We start from the raw sequence: 20,100 nt of genomic DNA on the forward strand, positions 1-20,100 counted from the left end.
AGCACAGGGAAAATTCACAAGCAAAACAAAAGATAAACTAATCCGCCTTGTCTGGTCTACCTACACTGGTTGCAATATTGGAGACTTGGATTAGGATGGGTTGGAGAAGATGGATTTCTGTCTGGTCCCTCTCAGTCCCAAGAGAGAATGGCCACAGAAACAAAAAACCCAAAACACCCCCCCCCCCCGATTTGAAAGTATCTTTTGTCCCCATTGGTTCCTTTGGTCAGGTGCCAACCAGGTTATTTGAGCTTCTTAACCCATTACAGGTAAGGAGGAATTTTAGGCTACCCCTATGGTTATGACAACAGCAATGATGATTGTGAAGCTTGGCTGAAGTGGTGAAGTTAGAGGGTGGAAGAGGGTGGGATATTTCCCAGGGAATGCCTTACTGCTAAATGATGAACTAGCATTCGGCTGAGCCCCTAAGGATTAACACATTGTTGTTAATGTAGCCTCACACTCTACAAGCAGCATGAATGGAGGGAGGGGAGACAGCATAGCAGACAGAGAGAGAGAGAGAGAGAGAGAGAGAGAAAGAGAGAGAGAGAGATGCACTGCCCCTCAAAGTACACTGACACCATTCTAAGTACATTGCCTTTAAAAGGATCAAGAAGTTGAGACAGCAGCTGCGGCCAGCATCCTGAGCCCTGTCCCCATATGGAGAAGGGGTCAGCAGGGGGCATGAATGGGGGGAGGGAACACCCTGACATTAGTCCCCCTCTTCCCCTCTCCCCTGCACAGCAATCAGGAGGCTCCCGGAAGCAGCTCCAAGGCAGAGGGCAGGAGCAGCACATGGCAGTGCGGAGGGAAGGACAGCTGAACTTCCCGCAATTGGTAGCCTGCTGGGCGGCTGCTGCACAGGGAACTTAGGGGAGTGGGGAGCTGATAGGGGGGCTGCGGTCCACCCTGGTTCCAAGCCCCCACCAGCTAGCTGCAACGGGCTGCTCTTCCTGCAAGCAGTGGACAAAGCAGGCGGCTGCCAAACAACGTTATAAGGGAGCATTGTGCAACTTTAAATGAGCATGTTCCCTAATTGATCAGCAACGAAACAACATTAACCAGGATGACTTTAAGTGAGGAGTTACTGTAGGTGCTTAGGGAATAACTTAGCCTATTCTCAAGTGAGATTTGGTTGTCTGTAACAGCCCCGCACTAGTACCCCTTCCTGGCCTTTGTTAACACATTGGTCCATCTTCAGTAAGATTCTGAAGTTCAAGTTTAATTGATAACTCTAAAATAAGTAAGGAGTCTTTAAAAGCAATCCCCTTCCCCTCCCGCTCCCCCTTTACCCACACTATTCTTCCTGAAAAGGTTATAACCAGAGATTTTAACATTCCAGTTACATGACTCATCCCACCAGGTTTCAGCAATGACAGTTACGCCTCATTTCTTCCAACCACAGAAAATTTCCAATCCCTCTTCTTGTCACCCATACTCGTAGCATTCATATATATGCAACTGAAAAAATAATTCTTCTCTTCACATTCTTTGCCACATGGGATTAATTTGTTGTGAAACACTGAGTTTGAGTTTGTACTGCATTTGCCTCCTTAGCACCCTCCCCTGGAGCCACTAATTTACTGCCCTTCTGGCTGCTCCAGTTTGCCTGCAGCCAAGAGATTGCCCCTCTCTCTCCCCCCACCAATGTGAAATAATAGATATTTGTACAGCCCTCTCCCACTAGAACACGGCCCAATCTTCCACAAAACTAAATCCTTCATCTTCACTCCAGTCACACAGCCAATACCTCACCTCCAGTATTTTCTGCCTACTCTCACTCATAGGACTTCAAAGATCTCCAAGAATATAATTTAGACTTTCCTTATCTTAGCCTCTTTTCCATCTGATACTGCGGTATTTGAGCCAACGCGAAGACTTAGCAGGTGACTTCATAATCGCATCATTTATAATTCATAATATGTCCCATTTTGTCTATACACCATACACTCTGGTTTGTAACAAGGATGGATGTATACTATTTTTTCCCTTCAAACTGCTGCCACCCATATTATGTCTTCTGTCTAACAAAACAAAAAAAATAGGGTCAAAATCGGTAATACAAGTGGCTTGTCAAAGTTTGAGGCCTGTTTTTTTTTTTTTTTTCCTGACAGGGGAAATGGATGAAAGGATGAGGTTTCTTTGTAAACGAAGGGATTGCATCAAAAAATGTAAGAAGTCCTGTTTCCCTGAACACAGGAGGAAATGCACAATTAGAGCTTGTTTCTTTGCTCACATTGTCAATCCCCTAAATCCTTTCAGGCAGCCATCAACTCAGAAGCACTCTCTCTAGACTTTTCTCAAGATCCTACACTCAGTAACTCAGATTATGTCTAGAGCGGTCTTCTCTCTGGCTCCTCTGGTATGTTTTCTGTTTCTGTCACATACAGACACATGTACATCCACTAAACAACACCCAGTGAAATTCTCCATTTCCCATAAAGTTTTAATTCCTGAGCAGATTCACATGTGCTGTGATTTGGGTGATGATGACATGCTGGTAGTTTGTTTTGAGGCCCCCTTTTGTTTCTTAAATTTATCTCAAATGAAGGGTAGCTGTTACAATATGAGGTTTACCCCAATTTAACAATATTTTCAATGGGAAGCAAAACCAATATAAACCAGACCCCTTAACATGACAGATTGTTTCCTGATAACTGACTCTTAATATTTCTTCCCCACCAATGGTTTCATGTGCAAACTCTACAGCACAATCCTTTCTAAGGGGTTGAGGCCCTGATTCAGTGAAGAAGTTAAGCACGTGTTTAAAAGTTAAGCATGTGAGTAGTTGCATTGAAGACAATGGGATTATTCATGTGCTCATCTGTAAGCACATGCTCAGACTGAGGCCTCTGAGCATTCCTTCTGCAGAATCACCACTCCAAGCTAGAAAACTGAGCTAACCCACATCAGAAGTTGAATCCAGATCTCACATAGTATCTACCATCTGACCAACCCATTAATGAATTTTACTAAAATTTTAAAAATATAGATTTTAAGTAAGAGATATAGATGGTTCCGCTAGAAAGAGGGAGGTCTGCAATAAGATACCAGACAGATTTCAGAGCAGGATATGTTAAAATGAGACAGAAGGCTTGATATTGTGAATGATCTGAACTCTGGTGGTCTTACAGCAGGTACATTTTTTAAGTGCTACTTGGGAAAAAAAATACATGCACGCATGTTGTTACTGGCTAATAAGATTTGTAATTTGTAATCACTCTCATTGCTTTCAAAGTACATCACTTCGATGTTTCTGCTGTTCACCAGGCTCTGTGAAAATGTGAGTCATGGCACACTTTCACAACTAAAAACAACAAAACCAGATCCGTTTTTTTTCCTTTACATTTCTGCAAAGGATTACCAACATTCAAATTAGACATCAATATAAAATATCAGCATTATTAAACAAAGAACCTTTGCACTCTGCTTCAACACCAAGCCACAGCAACATTTAGAATTCACAGGTTGTTATTTTTTACCTTCAGTTTTCTTGGGACAATTTTTAGAAGACCCATCACTTTTCGGATCCAGAGAACTTGGAAAGCTCAGGATATCACAATAAATTATATCCCTCCAACTACACAAAATTAATGCCAGGGATTAGATTACAACACAAACCTTTGTTCTGAAAAAAATACACATTCATAAAAGATGAACCTTTTATGATGTAACCAGTTTTGCTAAAGAGCAACCATTTCCACTGCAAAGAGTGCACATACATTCTTCCCCAAGCCCCAAAAGCAAATACTATATGCAAACTCCACATTCTTTGTATTTCTCAAAAGCTAAGTGGAATAAATTATACTGATTTAAGAGAGACAAAGCATAACCCTGGATTTTATTCTCTTCACTTTTCTGACAGAAAGCTGTTAATAGGGGAATGTTGACAAGAAAGCAAATTGTCCTCCTGTGTGATTTTAATAATATAAGTTTTGGAAAACTTTTCTTGGTATTATTAAAACATTTCTGCACTATCACTGACACAGAAATATTTTTTTCCACAAAAAGGTGGGAGTCTCTGGAGGGAACAGCAGCTATAAAGCTTCAAAATTGTTTGTCAACCAGAAAATATTATTCTTTATGATTACTCTAGAAGAAGTCAGATGCGTATCGAAAATTTCCGTGGACCCTGTAAGGACATGATTTATACCCATCATACTAACATGACACTCAGGACAGTACCACTGAGACTCTCATTAGCAATGGATCACTCATGAATTCATTTATTATCCTATTCATTTCCAGAGCAACTCCTCCAAGGAGGTCACAAAGTATTTCCAGACAAGAGAGCCATAGACTTAATTTCATAGATTCCAAGACCAGAGGTGACCATTGTGATCATCTAATCTGACCTACTACATAACACAGGCCACAGAACTTCACCAAAATAAACTTTTCACCACTGCTTGTAAGAAGCAATACTAATAATTGCCAAATGATGCCACACACCTGCTAGTCTACATAGGAGGGGAAAAGTGTGGTCAGTTCAGCTATCAATGTGTGTTAAATTGGTAAAAGCTGCCATTTTTTAAAAATGGAGACTACCCTGTTCCTTTCATATCTGCTCTTGTGCTCCTTCCCAAACAAAATAAGCCTATAACTTTAATCTTTCCCTACATTACCTTTTTCTTCTCTCTCCTTATTTGCATTCTCTATGCCATTTGTGACTGTAGTATTGCAATCACAAATGAATGCAGTATTCAGGGTGAGACTGTACCATCAGAGGTCTTTATCCTGCAGTAAGCTCTGCATGAGTGGACCCTTGCAACAATGCAGTAGCTCATGACAAGATCAGGATGTCAGAGTGTGTGTTCTGCCTTTTGGATCAAATTTTGAGGAGTGCTGAGCAGCCACAATTACCATTGCACTGTACCAATGTGGAGAGTAGAAAAACTGTGGCAAATGTGTACTTTTAACATGCCTTCTATGCTACATAAATATTCAGTAGCTCTCTGATTGGATGTGACCATTTTGCCATTTTATATGAAACAAGGAGACAACTAATGAACTTAAAAGGCAATATTTAAAGCTAATAAAAGGAAATGATGTTTACATAATGTATAATTAGCCAGTGAAGTCCATAGCGATAAGACTAGCATACTTAAAAGAACATGGAGGTCCAATACTCATGCTTCAAAGAAATAGCTAGAGGGGCTTAAAAAAAAAAAAAAAAAAGGTTTCCCCATGGAATAGCCCTATACTATTAGTGCACTGTGGAGACAGTATGCCATCTCCAGAAAGCTTGGCTACTTCTGGACTACACTGACCATTGATCTGTTACGGTCTGACAATTCCCATGATTCACATGAATAAAGCTTATTCTCATACAGCTATCTCTGTTTTTTTCCTCAACATGTTTGACTCATTATTATTCTTTTTTAAATACCTAAAACCAAGAACCCAAGGTAATTTACAAATTTGACACAGGAATAAAATCAAGATTATACAGAATCAAGATTATATTAATTACCTATTAAGCACTTATGTTATCTAAAGGGGTTTTATTATAAATTTTCTATGCTCCTCAAATTGATGATCACATATTTAATATTCTTGAATTATAAAAAAAAAAAATCTCACTGCTTGTCTTCTGTGGGAATTAATATAAAAATGCAACAGTGATAACCCTTGTAAATATATTACACTTTATTACAACACTACAATGACACTATTATGAGATGATGAGGCAGATTCTCAGCTGGTGTAAATCAGCATATTTCTACTGAAGACAATGACTATGCTAATTTACATCAGTTGATACAGTCTAATCTTTTGAAGTATTACAATAGAATATGAAAAAACAAAATATGTATATTAAGTAAAGGGAAGCATAAAGCAGTTATTCCACTGAAAATCAGCAGCCTGTAAATGGCTCCTGGAATGTCCAGCAACTATCAAAATGGTAACAATTCTTTATGAGAAGTGTCTCCAGGTGGAATTTACTTGCCGTAGAAGGTGCTCTGAATATTGAGATTCACGTTCTGTATTTGCACACTAATTCTGAATTTCACTCAGCTTGGTGACTACCATCTGTTTGGCGCTCACTTCTTACTGCCCCAAGAGCAGTCAAAATTAAAACAGTGACCAGAAGAATTTCTACAAGGAAAAGAAAATATTCACAGGGCAACGTAAATTGTAAAAGCTGGAAATTTTGAGTATACCAACTATTTAACATGTGGGTAAGAAATAAAAAAGGAAATTAAACAGATTTAAGTAAAACTCTCCTGTAGCATTACTGGATATGAGGGTAACAACTCTATATAAAAATGGAGAAGTAGCAGATTAGCGAACACCAATTCTCAAGAGCAGTATAATCTACAAAGTAGGTGGGTAGTATTATGAACAGGGAGGTTAAGTCACAGCTCTTCCAAAACCAGACCAAAAAAATGTAATGGACGTAGTTCACTACATCTGAGCAAGTGCAGGAGAAGCAGGCAATTCAGGTAAGGCTGTACATGCACTCTGACCTGAATAACTTGCTCCAGTTTGAAGAAGTGTAATAATGGGCCATTTAGGTCAGGGCATGAGATTTTGTCTCCTCAAAAAAAAAAAAAGTGTTAAAAGCTTTGCCCTACTTAATGGTATCTTTTATGCTGCTCTCTATATACCAAGGTTTTAATATATATATATTCACACACATCCACACACCCACACCCCTCTCTCATACATTTTGACAGAAATGGCATACAGCAGTGCTGGACTGTTCAGCTACTTCAGTCTGTATTATGACCTCGGAAACCTTGGGTCTGTCGAATACCCTCTCTCTTAGATTTAGCCTTTCATTGTTTGAATAAAAGCATGAGGACATATTGATATGAAAACTGGCAAGCATGGCAGAGTGACTTAGTTTTCATTTTTGTGGTTTTGACTTCTTCTGTAACCCTTGTACATTGTAAAGTTCCATGATTTTAAATGTAACATCACATTTGTTCATTTACTATTCTTACTGTGATCTAAATGCAGGAGTAAACTATTTGGTTTAAAATATTGACCATAAACAGAAGTCAATCCAGAGTTTGATTTTTCACCTCTCCCTCCCACATCATTTTCATCTGCCTGCCCACAATCACCTTTCCATCTCTAAGTTCAAATATAGCGATGCACAAGTAATTCTCACCTTTTTATTACAAAAATAAATAATTAGGCTTCCACTCTGCACACATATTTCTCAGTCGAATAGCTATTGTAGTTTATTTGATTGTGTCCCTGACCCCTCATAGTTCCTTTTTTTCTAATAGGTCAAAGTCACTACCACACAGCCTGATACACTACATTCTCATTAAGCTTGTTTTCAGGTGAGCTCAAACCTTGTCAGTGCCTGTACCTACAGTGATAAAACCTAGAGATGTTCACAGCCAAAAGGTACTTTAAAAGGTACTCTACTCTGAAAATTGATACAATACATGTCACACTGTGGGATTCTAATTTACTGAATTGCAATGCCTTCCAGATCACACTTGCTGAGTTTGCAAGTGAAAGACGTTTTTTTTTTTTTTTTTTAAATTAACTACCAGTTCTACAGACTCAACCTGGAATCTGAGAGTCAAGCTAGATTCTTTCTGTATTGTCCATCATCGGCACGACAGATTCTGCAAGACAAACACTGCCCCTAGTTACATTTATACTACCCTACAGTCTTCATATTCTGACTACTGGAAAATCTGAAGAAAAATAATATTCATAAATATATTGAAAATAGAAGTTTGTAACTATTTTACTAATAGTTTGTAACTATTTTCTATTGAAAATAGAAGTTTGTAACTACATCTTGTTTCTGCGTGAAACAATCCCGGAAAATAATCCAGTCTACTCTCCCACAGATCTGTTAGTTCTGCAGAAGTGCCATTAGTAAACTTTCATTTTATCATTTTTTTAAGCAAAGCAGTTTTGGTTGCAAATATCCACAGAGAGTTTATCTGTTACATGAGAAGGTACCGTATTTATTTACATAGTCATTTTTCAGACCAGGACTGCATTTTAGACCTGATTCAAAGTCCACTGAAGTCAACGGAAGTCTTTCCATTGTATTCAGGGGGTTTGGATCAGGCCACTAAAGCAAGGGGTTCAAAAATATGTGCATAGTTCAAGCTGTGAGGAGTCTCCCTCCTCCAAGCCCCATCCTCATTCTTTTCAGTTAATCCATAATGAAAGCAGAAAGTGAGGTACATTTACTGAACATTAATGTAAAAGCCATCCTGCCCTTACATTTCACATTCTAAATGTAATTAATTCTCTTTCCCCTGGATGTCCTTTAACTATTTTTCAAAAATGATTTTTCTGAACATCAACAATATTGACACTCTATTTTTCATATTTATTACTTTAAGTTATCAGTCTATGTTTTAATCAAAGCACTATCAAAACCATAATTTTTCATTTACCAAGAAAATGGTTTTATGAAAGAAAATTAGGTTTTGATAGATGACAAATTCCTATTATTTTGATAAAAAACAAAAATTGCTATGTTAAATTGTGAGAAAAGTGGATTGTTTTTAAACCAGCCCTATTTCTGAGATAGTACTGACCCATTGCCTGAATACAAGGGTGACTTTTCTACTGTATCTGCTGTCTTTTGGATGATGTAATGAACAAAAGGTGTCATAGTTAAGTTGTAATTTCAAGATTTCCCATAAAATGTCAAGTAAATATTCCATAATTCACATTTATTTTTTACACAAATACCAACACTGGTCATATAAATTGGGCATTTGCACACCCAGTTGTGTGTCTAACTAGCCATGTGCTCACAAAACCATTCTTTTCCCCTGCAATCACAGTATTTGTATGCACGAAGGAGGTATTCTTTGAAAATCTGACTCACATCCTGTGAAGTAGTTTGGGATACTTCATGATAGACACACATTGCTGTAAAACTTAATGGTAAGTACTTTCACAAGTTGGACAATCTGATGACATTCATTCAAAAGAGTATTTTCAAGAAAGGATGACATGTTAGTAGTTTGGTACTTCCAAAGCTTTAAAATTACTCCTCAAAACTATGTTTGTCCATGTGTAATGGCTACGTAAACGTGTGGGCAAAAGTGGTCCCAAAAAAAAAAAAAAAAGAGTATGTCATGTTCAGAGAGGTACTAACATCTCTCTGATATCATCACTGTATTCTTTAAAGACAGGTTTTCAAATGTCCTAGTTTGGAAAATGTAAGTGAATAATGTTAATTTATAAGTATATTATATGCACAAGTGCATGAGGATTTTTTTAAGTGCACTTTGTTCTACTTCCAGTCTGTTTTGGTGTTTTGGGTTTGTTTTTTTTTAAGTCAACAGTATATTCTCCCTTTCTGAAAGAAAGCCTCATGAGAAAAGCACTGCATTTGCGGAGGATAATATCCACATTTCGCACTTGCATATTCCCCTTCCCTCTCCCCACCCCAAAATTATATATATTATATATATATACACACATACATATACATACACACACACACCCCTACACAGACCCCTACATATCCCACAAGAATATCTGAAGGAACAAAGCTATAGCGTCTCATTCTGTAAGTTTTCTTTGTTCATTTCAAGAAGAGTGAAGCGCTTGTGAATTGCCATTACATAAAAACTCAGTGGTGGTGGAATCCTCAAGGAATTATACATATTCTTATTTCTAAAGTTAAGCTTTATTTCAATAGCACCTGTCCTGTTATACTAAAATGGTAAGTCATTCAATTCAGTGCCATATACAAAAGTTATGAAGTGATATCCTATTGATATAAGAATAAAAACAAGACATAGTTCACCAGACCTTGATCTTACCAGAAGAAGAAATATGTATGCTCTTATTTCTAAAGCATTTCTGCTGTATTTCAACAGTATGCAGTTCTGCTGGAAGGCCAAGTCATTCAAGATGAAGCAGCGTGTGAAACGTTATTTAGGGACATTCAACTGATAATAAGAATACATTATAAGGTATTATATTCAGTAGCTGGACCTTTTGTTGTAATAAGATCCATTTTTCCTGCCCCCACAAAAAGAGTTCTACTATAGTATAACCAAATACCAATGACAACTCAAAGTACCTTTCTCAAAGACTACCATTATCCAATAATTCAAAAGAAGCAACTCTCTTTTTATTAATTGGACAGATCTAATGACTACAAAAACAAATATTGGTTACTGTTTAAATCCTGCTATCTCAAAGATGCATTTTTCTACTAAGGTCAGAGGATCAATTGACAGAATCACTTCAGCACAACAGAGGTCACAAACAAAATAAATATAATTGGAATTAGTCTTTGTATTTACATATAGGTAATTATGTTTTATATTATGTAATTTAAAAGTGCACTAGGAGTCCCTGGTGTTTTAGGAAGTATCTAGGAAGACAAACTTCCTGCTGTGAGCATCTTTCAATCTAAAAATCACACAGATTATATAGTGAACAACAGACCACTGGCTACAAATTTTATTGCTTATTATAATTTTCTTTGCATCACTAAGTGCCCTGCGCAAGTCCCATTAAATTTAAAAGACTCCCATTGACTTTAATTGGAATTGCATTCATTGGTGCACAATCCTGTATCAAAACCTACTAGCACGGATAGCTGCATCCATTTATAGTTGTCATTCCTAGCAAACCCCAATGCAGGATTAGGGTCTTCCACCAATGTAAACCAAGAGTACATCCACTGAAGTCAAGTACCCATGTAATTCCATTGACTGGTTTAAAAGAACTCAGAATTAGACCTCTGGTTATCTCACTTTGCTAAATATATTAAAAACAAAAAAAGTTTTGCATTTTAGAAATAGGATACCAAAAAGTACAAAGTAGCTTTCATCTGTATTGTTGACAACTAAATCCTTAACTGGAATACAACTGCACATACACATGCTTTAATCTTTTTCAATAGATGGTGCTTAAGAGCAAACAAACAATTGCATAGTTACACTGAATGACAGCTGGGGTGTGTACAATCATTTAAAAATGGAACTGGATTTTTCAACATAATTAGATGTTAATTACAAAAAAAAAGTAAGGCGAGATTTCATTCTGAAAACCTTATTTTCTATTTCCTTTGGGAAAGTGATAACACAGAATAATATCTGAAATCACACAATTTAAGTGAAAAAGATAACAGAGCAATGTATGTACAGTAACATTTTAGACAAATGTAACTTACTACTGTCTAAAAGTATTAATACTTACACATATTATAACTTTCATTCGTAGCATCCCAAATAAAAATTATATAATCACAGCCCAAAAATACCATGTAGCTGCTGCTCAATTTGCATGTGGAAATGCCAAGAAACCCTATAGGTTTTCAATGTACATTGAAAATAAATTAAGAGAAGAGGATGCATTTTAACCCTTATTCTGTTAAGGCTTGTACACATGCTAATAGTCCCAAAAACTCCAGGAGGTCTACTCCTGTGAGTAAAGTTAAGTATCTATGTAAATTTTAGCAGGATCAATATTTATTCCTGGAGCAGGAATAAACCTCTAAGGAATTAAGAAGGGGTTTGGAGGAAAACAAAATTTCTCTACTGTATTTTGATGTTAAGACTTTTGCCTTTTATAATTTCTTTTTTGACATTGTTTTAATTAAGGGAAAAATCTATTAAAATCTATTTGCTTAGCGCAAATAAGGACATGGCTAGGAATGATATGCATGTTAATTAGCCTATGAACAAGACTGCACACACACTTCCCTGATTGTTTGGAAAATTTTGCACATGTAATTGCGTACTCAACTGGGAACAGACATGCATTTTATCTACCGCCAATTGCACTAGTGAATAAAAACATTCTTATGGAAATCTTTCACTCATTTTCTTTTGCAACTGCATCATTAAGGCATTTCTTTTTTTAAACTGTTGTCCTAAATGCCCTTCTGTTTTCTCCCTTCTAGATACCTTTACTTCTCCAATGATAAATACATTTCTTAGGAGCACACCAAGCTTTTTGTAAAACTGTTTTTCATAGTAAACAACTGGAAAAATGTCACCATGACCTTGTAAACATTGCCTTTGTGGGCACAATACTGCTCTCTCTCAATTAGCAGAGATACAGAAATTTAAGTATGAGAAGAGGCATCTCTGTATTAAAGCACTGAAACAGCTTTATTTGAATTTGCTTGTCTTAAGACCACTGAGAATACTTCACACTTGATTGACAAGGAGCAGCTCCATTTGGCAGAGCAGAGTACAACTGTTTTTGCATGTCCTACTTAAAAACAGCAACATATTAATAATGAGATTGGAGTCAAGCTTAAAAAACACATTCACTATGACTATTTGCAGATAGTTTCAGAGCAGAAATCATCTGACTCTTAAACCTGGCAATTTTACATGTTCACGTACATTTAAATGTATTGCCAAACTTTAAAGGTGGCCAAGAGACATTAGGAAAAAACAAACAAACAGTAAATTCCCTTGTACGTGGACTCGAGATTTCTGGTGAGGTTTATGAGTCTAGAAAGGAGTAGTTTCCATGATAATCCATCCTTGGATCTCCTCCCTAGGATCCAGAATAGCTTTAAAAAAAACACCAAGGGGAATACATACTTTTTAAACTAAAAATGGGATGGGGGAAGTAATTGTGTGCAATGGATTCAGTTATGTGGTAATTCATGAGTTTTAAATACACCGACATCTCATTTGGGAATCAGTCTGATTCTGTAAAAATTCTGCTTTCATGTCTCACTGTGAGCAGAAAAGAAAAAGTTAGGCACATCGGACTAGGTGAAAATCCTGCAGTTGGGTGAGAGGAGACATTAAGATGTCAAACATTTATGGGGAAGACATGATGATGACGACCACATGTCCCTTTCACCATCCTTCAAGAAAGTTCATTGATGAAATCATTAAGTACTGCCTTCTGAAACTACAGAACCATCTGACCATTGTGATACTCTTAACATAATTCCTGAAGCTACCCACTTGTTCTGAAACTCTTCTATCTATGATAGAGCAGGTAATGTATGTACTGTACTCAGACGAGTCCCCTGTTATCAGGCATTTTTCCAGCATTTATTGTAGTAGATCTAGCTTTATGGTAGGAGAACCTCAAGAATGAGGAGTTCCATGAACTTCCTTTAAAATGTTACAATTGAAAACTAAGCCAAAGCTAATGACATTTCTAAATTAATAAATGAACCTCTTCACCAGAGAGCTTGTTTTCTTTTTTCCTCCCAATGCTTTTCCATTCCTTTCTATTGTCCCCCCTCTTTTCCTTTCTTTTCCCCTAACTTCTCTCTCATCTCTAACCGTTTATTATTCATTATATAAAATAGAGCAGTAGTGACCTCATTTTAGCAGCAGAATAGATCTGATAAAATCCAGGATATTTTTCTAGTTCCCTTTCAGTCAACACTGTGACTATCGCATTCCAAATTTGAGAGTTTGGATAAATTGCAACCCATCATGTTTGACAAACTTTAAACATTTAATACAGAAAACCAACACCTGTATAGCCAGTGCTTTTTGCAATATGTCCCAAACATTACCTGACATGAAAATGTAACACTATCTTCATGTGTGGTACATTCTGAAGCACTTATGTTGAGACCATTTGACATTTTTAAACACTACGTCTTTTAAGTCTTAATTTGCACCACACTATGCTTTGATAAGACATGTCATGATGATATGATGACTGACTTGATTCTAAGTGAATCTGGTTTATCCCACTCTTTTGGATGGCATGTTTTAGAATGATGTTGCCTTTTTAAAACTGGATTGATTCTAACTTAAGCCAACAGTCCATTTATATAACAAAAACAAACATTAAAGCAAAAATTAAAATCAGACTCTTCTGCTCATGAATCAATTGTCATCTGCTAACCTTCAACAGTGAGCAGAGTACACAAGGTTAGATTCCAGTACAGTTTCACAAAATGGTTAATAGCTAAGGTTTTTATTCACAAGATCACGGAGGTATTCAGGCTACTGCTCTTGAAATGTACTCAGACTATTTTGCACAAATCTTGGAAAGTTCTTGAAGTTCTTCCAACGAACTGGCATTAGTGTGATCAAAATTCTCCATATATAATACTGCATCATAGAAAAATCATTTGTACCATTCATAAACCGAGCAGAGTCTCCTAGAACCTTTAGTGTTAGGCTATGTAGGTAGCACTATATTGAATGTCAGCCTGTATCTTGCGCTACAGCCTGGCATCTTATGATGGCATGTTTTAATATGCAAGTTTGTGATCCCACGGTGATACTTGTCTCTTTGCTAGCCAGTCAAGGGGGTTGCTTTTCCAGCTTGTGGTGTGAACCATCCATTAAATTTTCTGATAGCCAGTCAATTTCCATTGACTTAACAGCTTTGGTAGTTGAATTATAGTCTATTTCAGGCACAAATTTCTGCTATCTAAAGCCATTTGTACTTGTTCAAATGAGTTTTAAACAGTCAGTAAACAAGTCAGTAGCCAATGTGTATGATGTAGAACACTCCAAGTTTCATAATGCTAATTCAATACATCATATAGTTACATTTATAATAAAATCTAATTGATTCCTAGCAAATTGAATATGACAATATTTAATGCTGTCTCATTTCGTTAGTTATGTAGTTTAGAGGCTAAGGAGCTAGAAAGCAATCTGATCTAATGGGTTTTACTATTTAATAAATTTTGATCTACCGAAACAACTTTTAGTCAAATCAACATGATAACACTCTTGTGCTTAATAAATACAAAGATGACCTAAATCCTACTTTTAAAAATATTTAATTCAAGCATCATATAGCAAAGTCAGTCTATTAATAGCATCAAATACTGTCAGAATAAAGAACAGTTCAACTTAATTCCAGCCCAAGGGATTCTGTCGTCTTTCATCAAAGATTTCCTAAGACAGGAAAACAGTTACTCTTTCAATGCATCTGATGAAGTGAGCTGTAGCTCATGAAAGCTTATGCTCAAATAAATTTGTTAGTCGCTAAGGTGCCACAAGTACTCCTTTTCTTTTTGTGAATACAGACTAACACGGCTGCTACTCTGAAATCTTTCAAGATCTTAATTTTATTGCCTTGCCTAAAAGGTTCTGTATTCTTTATTACTTAGCTGTGCAGTTTTATTTAGCCCCTCATGAACTTCACACCATTTAAATAAAGTTCAAAAATCATATGGATGGTAACGTAATGGAACTGAATAAAAGGACTTCTGGAAATAGTTTTAGAAGCTTCTTTGAAAGGTAGAACCAATCAGCAGTTGCAAAAATTCACCACTGATTAGCCTTATAAAACTACTCACAGAAAACCCTCTGCTAGTGTTACCATACAGTGTGTTTCTGTGTGGGTATATCTCTCTAACAGAGTACATACTTCATTGTCTAACACTATACAGGAGAGAAGCATCACAATTCATGCCTGGTTGTTTGGGTTTTTGTTATAATGAAGCAATAATTTAAAGTCAATACATAATTGCCTTCATATAAACACTGTCATTAGATCATTCAGTGATCCATTCTCTCCCCATCCCCTCCTGTCTGACATTGGTATAAGGTTTATTTATCTGTTTCTAATTAGACCAAAAGCCTGAGCATTATCAGTCAAAATAAGATGATCTTAATAGTCAAGTTTCCATAAGGCATAAGGACACATTTAATCATGCCCATGTGAACATCGATCGGGTTGAGTTACTGGTCTGGGTGCATTTTGCTCTGTGTTTGCCCGGGAGGGGTTACAAAACTTCAGAGAGGCTCTAAAAAAGAAACCCCCCGTTCTGGCTAGAAAGCTCACCTAACGCTGGTTTATTCTTGCTTCTGAATGTTTTCGTTAGCTCATTAATGCCATACCCTACCGAGGAGACCATAAGAAGGAGAAGTTGCGCTTGAAAGTGTATCGCTGTTTTGTATCTCAAGGTAGCACAAGTGCCTGGGCTGCAAAGCTTCAACAGAAAGTAGGGAGAGGAGATTGTGACCTATTGTCCCTGTGCCTAGCCACAGCAGCTCGCTAGGTGCCTTCCCGAGAAGGCTCGGTCTGTATACAGGAAATCAGCCCCGAGACAAGCACAGCTTGCCAGAGGCTGCTTCGCAGCAGGCAAGGAAGTTACCGAAATACAAGCTGAGGACTGAAAGGTAGGCTCGCAGATAGCGTGACCGTTAACAAGAAGCGACCGCCAAGGTTTGCAATGCCTTGCAACAAGCAGCGCAGGCAGAGAGCATCTACGACGCTGAAATCGGATACTAACATCTGCAGAGTCGGTCACAAGGCAGCTAAGTCAAATCACAGTCCGCTGTGCACGCAGGAAGATACTTTCCGTGCTGCATGTCTCTCTACCTGATCTTATTTTTTTGCTTTTGTACGAACAGCCCGAGAAGCACTGGCAGAGACAAATGTCCCATGCAGCTGAGCTGAGCTGCCGGAGGAAGTTTTAGACACTTCCCCACATCATCTCAGAGGAAAATAAAGTGTTCTCCTTACCTCGATCGGCTCCCGCTGCCAGCACTTTAGCAACAGGAAATAATCCTGAGATCGCTACTAAGGCAAAAAGAAACTCAGACATTGTTGTGGCCGGATTGAAGCGTCCTCCTCTGCCGGGGTTGCTTGGCTGCGCACTCAGTAAATCAGCAGCAGCAAGCCTGCAATCGAGCTGCGTAATTTACAAATGTCAATGGGAATTCGTCTGCTAAATGAGCCCAGCCTGCCCGCCTTCTCCCTGCTTTCAGCAGGATTGCGAGGTGTATGTGTGTGAGAGCAGCTTGTGTGCCTTGACTTTTCAATGCAGAGTACGTCTGATCTTACATCACGCAAGAGGGGCAGTGAGAGATGCCAGAGGATGGGAATTCACTGATTAATCACAGAATCTACCACAGACCGCTTTGGTGTCCACATAAATCACCTCTATTACTTAGTAAGAGGCATTTAACACAACAGGAAAATACCCCTGCAAATGGAAAACACTACAAATCACAATTATTTCTGTCTCCCTGAAAGGGAAGTAACTCTCAATATTCTGCTGGGATCTGGACATTTAGAAAGGGGAGGCTTTTGCATTGTATCCAACAGCTAAGCCTTTCTGCTCTTCCCCTAATGGCAAGCCGGGTCTCAGATCATTCATAGCTCAGATCATTCATAGCTTCTCTTCTAGAAGTAGCACATTTTAGTTTTGCATTTAGTAGGGGATGAACAGGGAGCGAAGTAACTCAGTTCTGTTCAAAAGGAAAATGGTTGCCTCAGCTAGAGAAAATAGCAAAAATGAAATAAAAAGAGTTGGTTTTTTTAAACTATACAAACACAAACCTCAGGAGGACTTGTGTATCACACTAAGTGATTCAGCAAACGAGCAAGCAAACAAACAAGGCATTACCTATTAGCCAAAGAAATGAAGGTACCATTAGAAAACTCTTTACCTATTATATGTGGGAAATAAGAGCTGGCATCCAAAGAGGGATTTGCATGCTTTGGTTAGCTATTGGTGCCTCTTTACAACAGCTGATCTAATAGATGACCACATTTAAAAATAATTTTGGATTTTTTTTCTGCTTTGTGAAGTCATGTTAATAATTTTATTTGCCAAAATCAAAAAAAACCCAGTATTAACTTGAACCTATCGGAAGCCAAAACCAGTTTAGGTTACCTTTTTATAAAACTTAAAACACGTTTAACAAACAGCAGGAGCTAAGACAATTATATAGACTTTTAGAGATCTGTTTTCTCAGAATGTAGCAAGAAGCTGAAGTTGTCAGCTAAGACCTTTACATTTCAAGGGCAAAGCCTTAGTCCTTTTAACTTTATGTTTATATTCCCTGGCACAGAGTCTAAAATACATTTTATATGAAACTGAACACCCAGAAAACTTGAGGGGGCAGGTGGTGGAGGAGAAGTCCAATGCAAAAAAGAATAAAACACAAGTTGGGAGAATTGTGGAGTATTTGAATCATATATAGTAAAATGATGTGGATCAGTTAGGAGTCCTTGAGATAGCTGTTTAAAAAATGAAGGACCGAATCCTGTTTCCACTTATTTAGGAGAACAGGATCAGGGCAAAAATTCACCAGGGAATACTAAAACCCTACCATTTGAGTAATTTAATATTGGATTACACACCAGATGGAAGAACATTCTACTGGGCCAAATTCTGTGTTAGTGCAATTACTCAGGATTTACACAATCACCACTCACAATTTACAACTGTTTAACAGAACATAAGAACGGCCAGACTGGGTCAGACCAAAGGTCCATCTAGCCCAGTATCCTGTCTTCCGACTGAAAAAAAACGAGAAGTACTTGTGGCACCTTAGAGACTAACAAATTTATTTGGGCATAAGCTTTTGTGGGATAAAACCCACTTCATCTGATGCATGCAGTGGAAAATACAGTAGGAAGATATATATACACACAGAGAGCATGAAAAAATGGGTGTTTTGCAATACCAACTGTAACGAGACCAATTAATTAAGGTGGGCTATTATCAGCAGGAGAAAAAAAAAACCTTTTGTAGTGATAATCAGGATGGCCCATTTCAAACAGTTGACAAAAAAGTGTGAGTAACAGTGTTGGGGGGGGGGGAGAATTAGCATGGGGAAATAGTTTTTACTTTGTGTAATGACCCATCCACTCCCAGTCTTTATTCAAGCCTAATTTAATGGTGCCCAGTTTGCAAATTAATTCCAATTCTGCAGTTTCTCGTTGGAATCTGTTTTTGAAGGGTTTTTTTTGTCAGAGAATTGCAACTTTTAGGTCTGAAATTGAGTGACCAGGGAGGTTGAAGTGTTCTCAATTTCAGACCTAAAAGTTCCATCTGATGAAGTGGGTTTTAGCCCACGAAAGCTTATGCCCAAATAAATTTGTTAGTCTCTAAGGTGCCATAAGTACTCCTCATTTTTTTTGCTGATACAGACTAACACGGCTACCACTCTGAAACCTGTCTTCCGACTGTGGCCAATGCCAGGTGCCCCAGAGGGAATGAACAGAACAGGTAATCATCAAGTGATCCATCCCCGTCGCCCATTCCCAAATTTAACTGAGCACAGGACTTGGCCCAGTGTAGGGAACAATCCCATACTGACAACTTGTGGGTGAATTAGATGATGAAATATATCCTTTCCACCCTGAACTTCTATGGTCCTATGAATTCAGCTCTTCCCCCACTTCCCAGACAAAATAGGAACTTCCATATTGAAACAGCATTCCGCCATTTCAAGAGTGTCACTTGTCTCTTGTAAATCACAATACTCGACTTGTATGGCTCTTACATAGTTATTATAGTACTGCTTGTATCTTATTACATTTTTAACATGTCTTGAATCTGAATGTTTTTCTTTCTATTTCATAAAAGGTATGAATGGAAGACGCCGTATGCCAGGCATGGGAACTCCCACGGAAGACAATGACTTTCTCCACATGGAAGGACTGCAAGACCGGGCTGCATGTCATAAAGAAATGCATGTATGACATGTAACACAGGACTTTTTCTCAGCACACTTGGCAAAGCTATAATTCTTACTTTTTATAGTATACAATCTTTTCTTGTATTTTAACTGAATTCTTCTCCCCTCACAAATTTAGCAAAATAATTGAATATTTTTGATTCAATATCTATTAGCAATCCATTTTATTCTTCTGATTTATAAAATGCATCCTGTGCACAGGTCTCAAGTGCATAGTGTTAAAGGCAGTCATAATTTTGCCTCAAACATTATCTGTTAATTGGCATACTGTCCCTTTACAAGTTAATCATTCTTACAAAATCATTTCCACTAAAAACGTATTTCCAACCATCTGAAGCTTTATTACTAATTTGTTCCTTTTTAGCTTTACCCCGTACTTATCGAACAAAGCTTTTCAGTAGTCTACTTGAATAATTTGCTTTAATGATAAAGCGCAATTTACTATCCATTTTAAACATTAACATTTATGAGAGTCTTTGAGGAATTAATTGATCTTACTTTCAATATTGCAAATCACATATACATCTAAACTTATTAAAATAAAAAGGCGTTCACTTTTTTGAAATTAATGTCAATGTGTTCTGTATTTCCAGGAAATAAGGTGTCAATATACCCAGAATTATAAATAAAAATGTGTGCACTCAGAATTATAAATAAAAATGCAATTACCTGTAAGTAATCATTTGTCAAATAGCCACCCATAAATGAACCTTGGTTTAAAATAGTGCTATAAAGAGATGGTAAT

The 20,100-nt window shown here is 37.4% G+C and overlaps 1 protein-coding gene across 1 annotated transcript in view; it reads right to left on the bottom strand.

Annotated features, from left to right (window-relative positions):
- LRP1B (LDL receptor related protein 1B) overlaps positions 1–16,682 on the bottom strand; it is a 1,293,242-nt gene extending 1,276,560 nt beyond the window's left edge. The window contains 1 exon segment of the mRNA XM_043525164.1: positions 16,387–16,682. Coding sequence (XP_043381099.1) covers positions 16,387–16,468 — 82 coding nt within the window. The 5' untranslated portion in view covers positions 16,469–16,682.
- Between the last annotated feature and the right edge of the window lie 3,418 nt (positions 16,683–20,100).

Source organism: Chelonia mydas, chromosome 11 (genome assembly GCF_015237465.2).
Source record: "Chelonia mydas isolate rCheMyd1 chromosome 11, rCheMyd1.pri.v2, whole genome shotgun sequence".
NCBI classification, from domain to species: Eukaryota; Metazoa; Chordata; order Testudines; family Cheloniidae; genus Chelonia; species Chelonia mydas.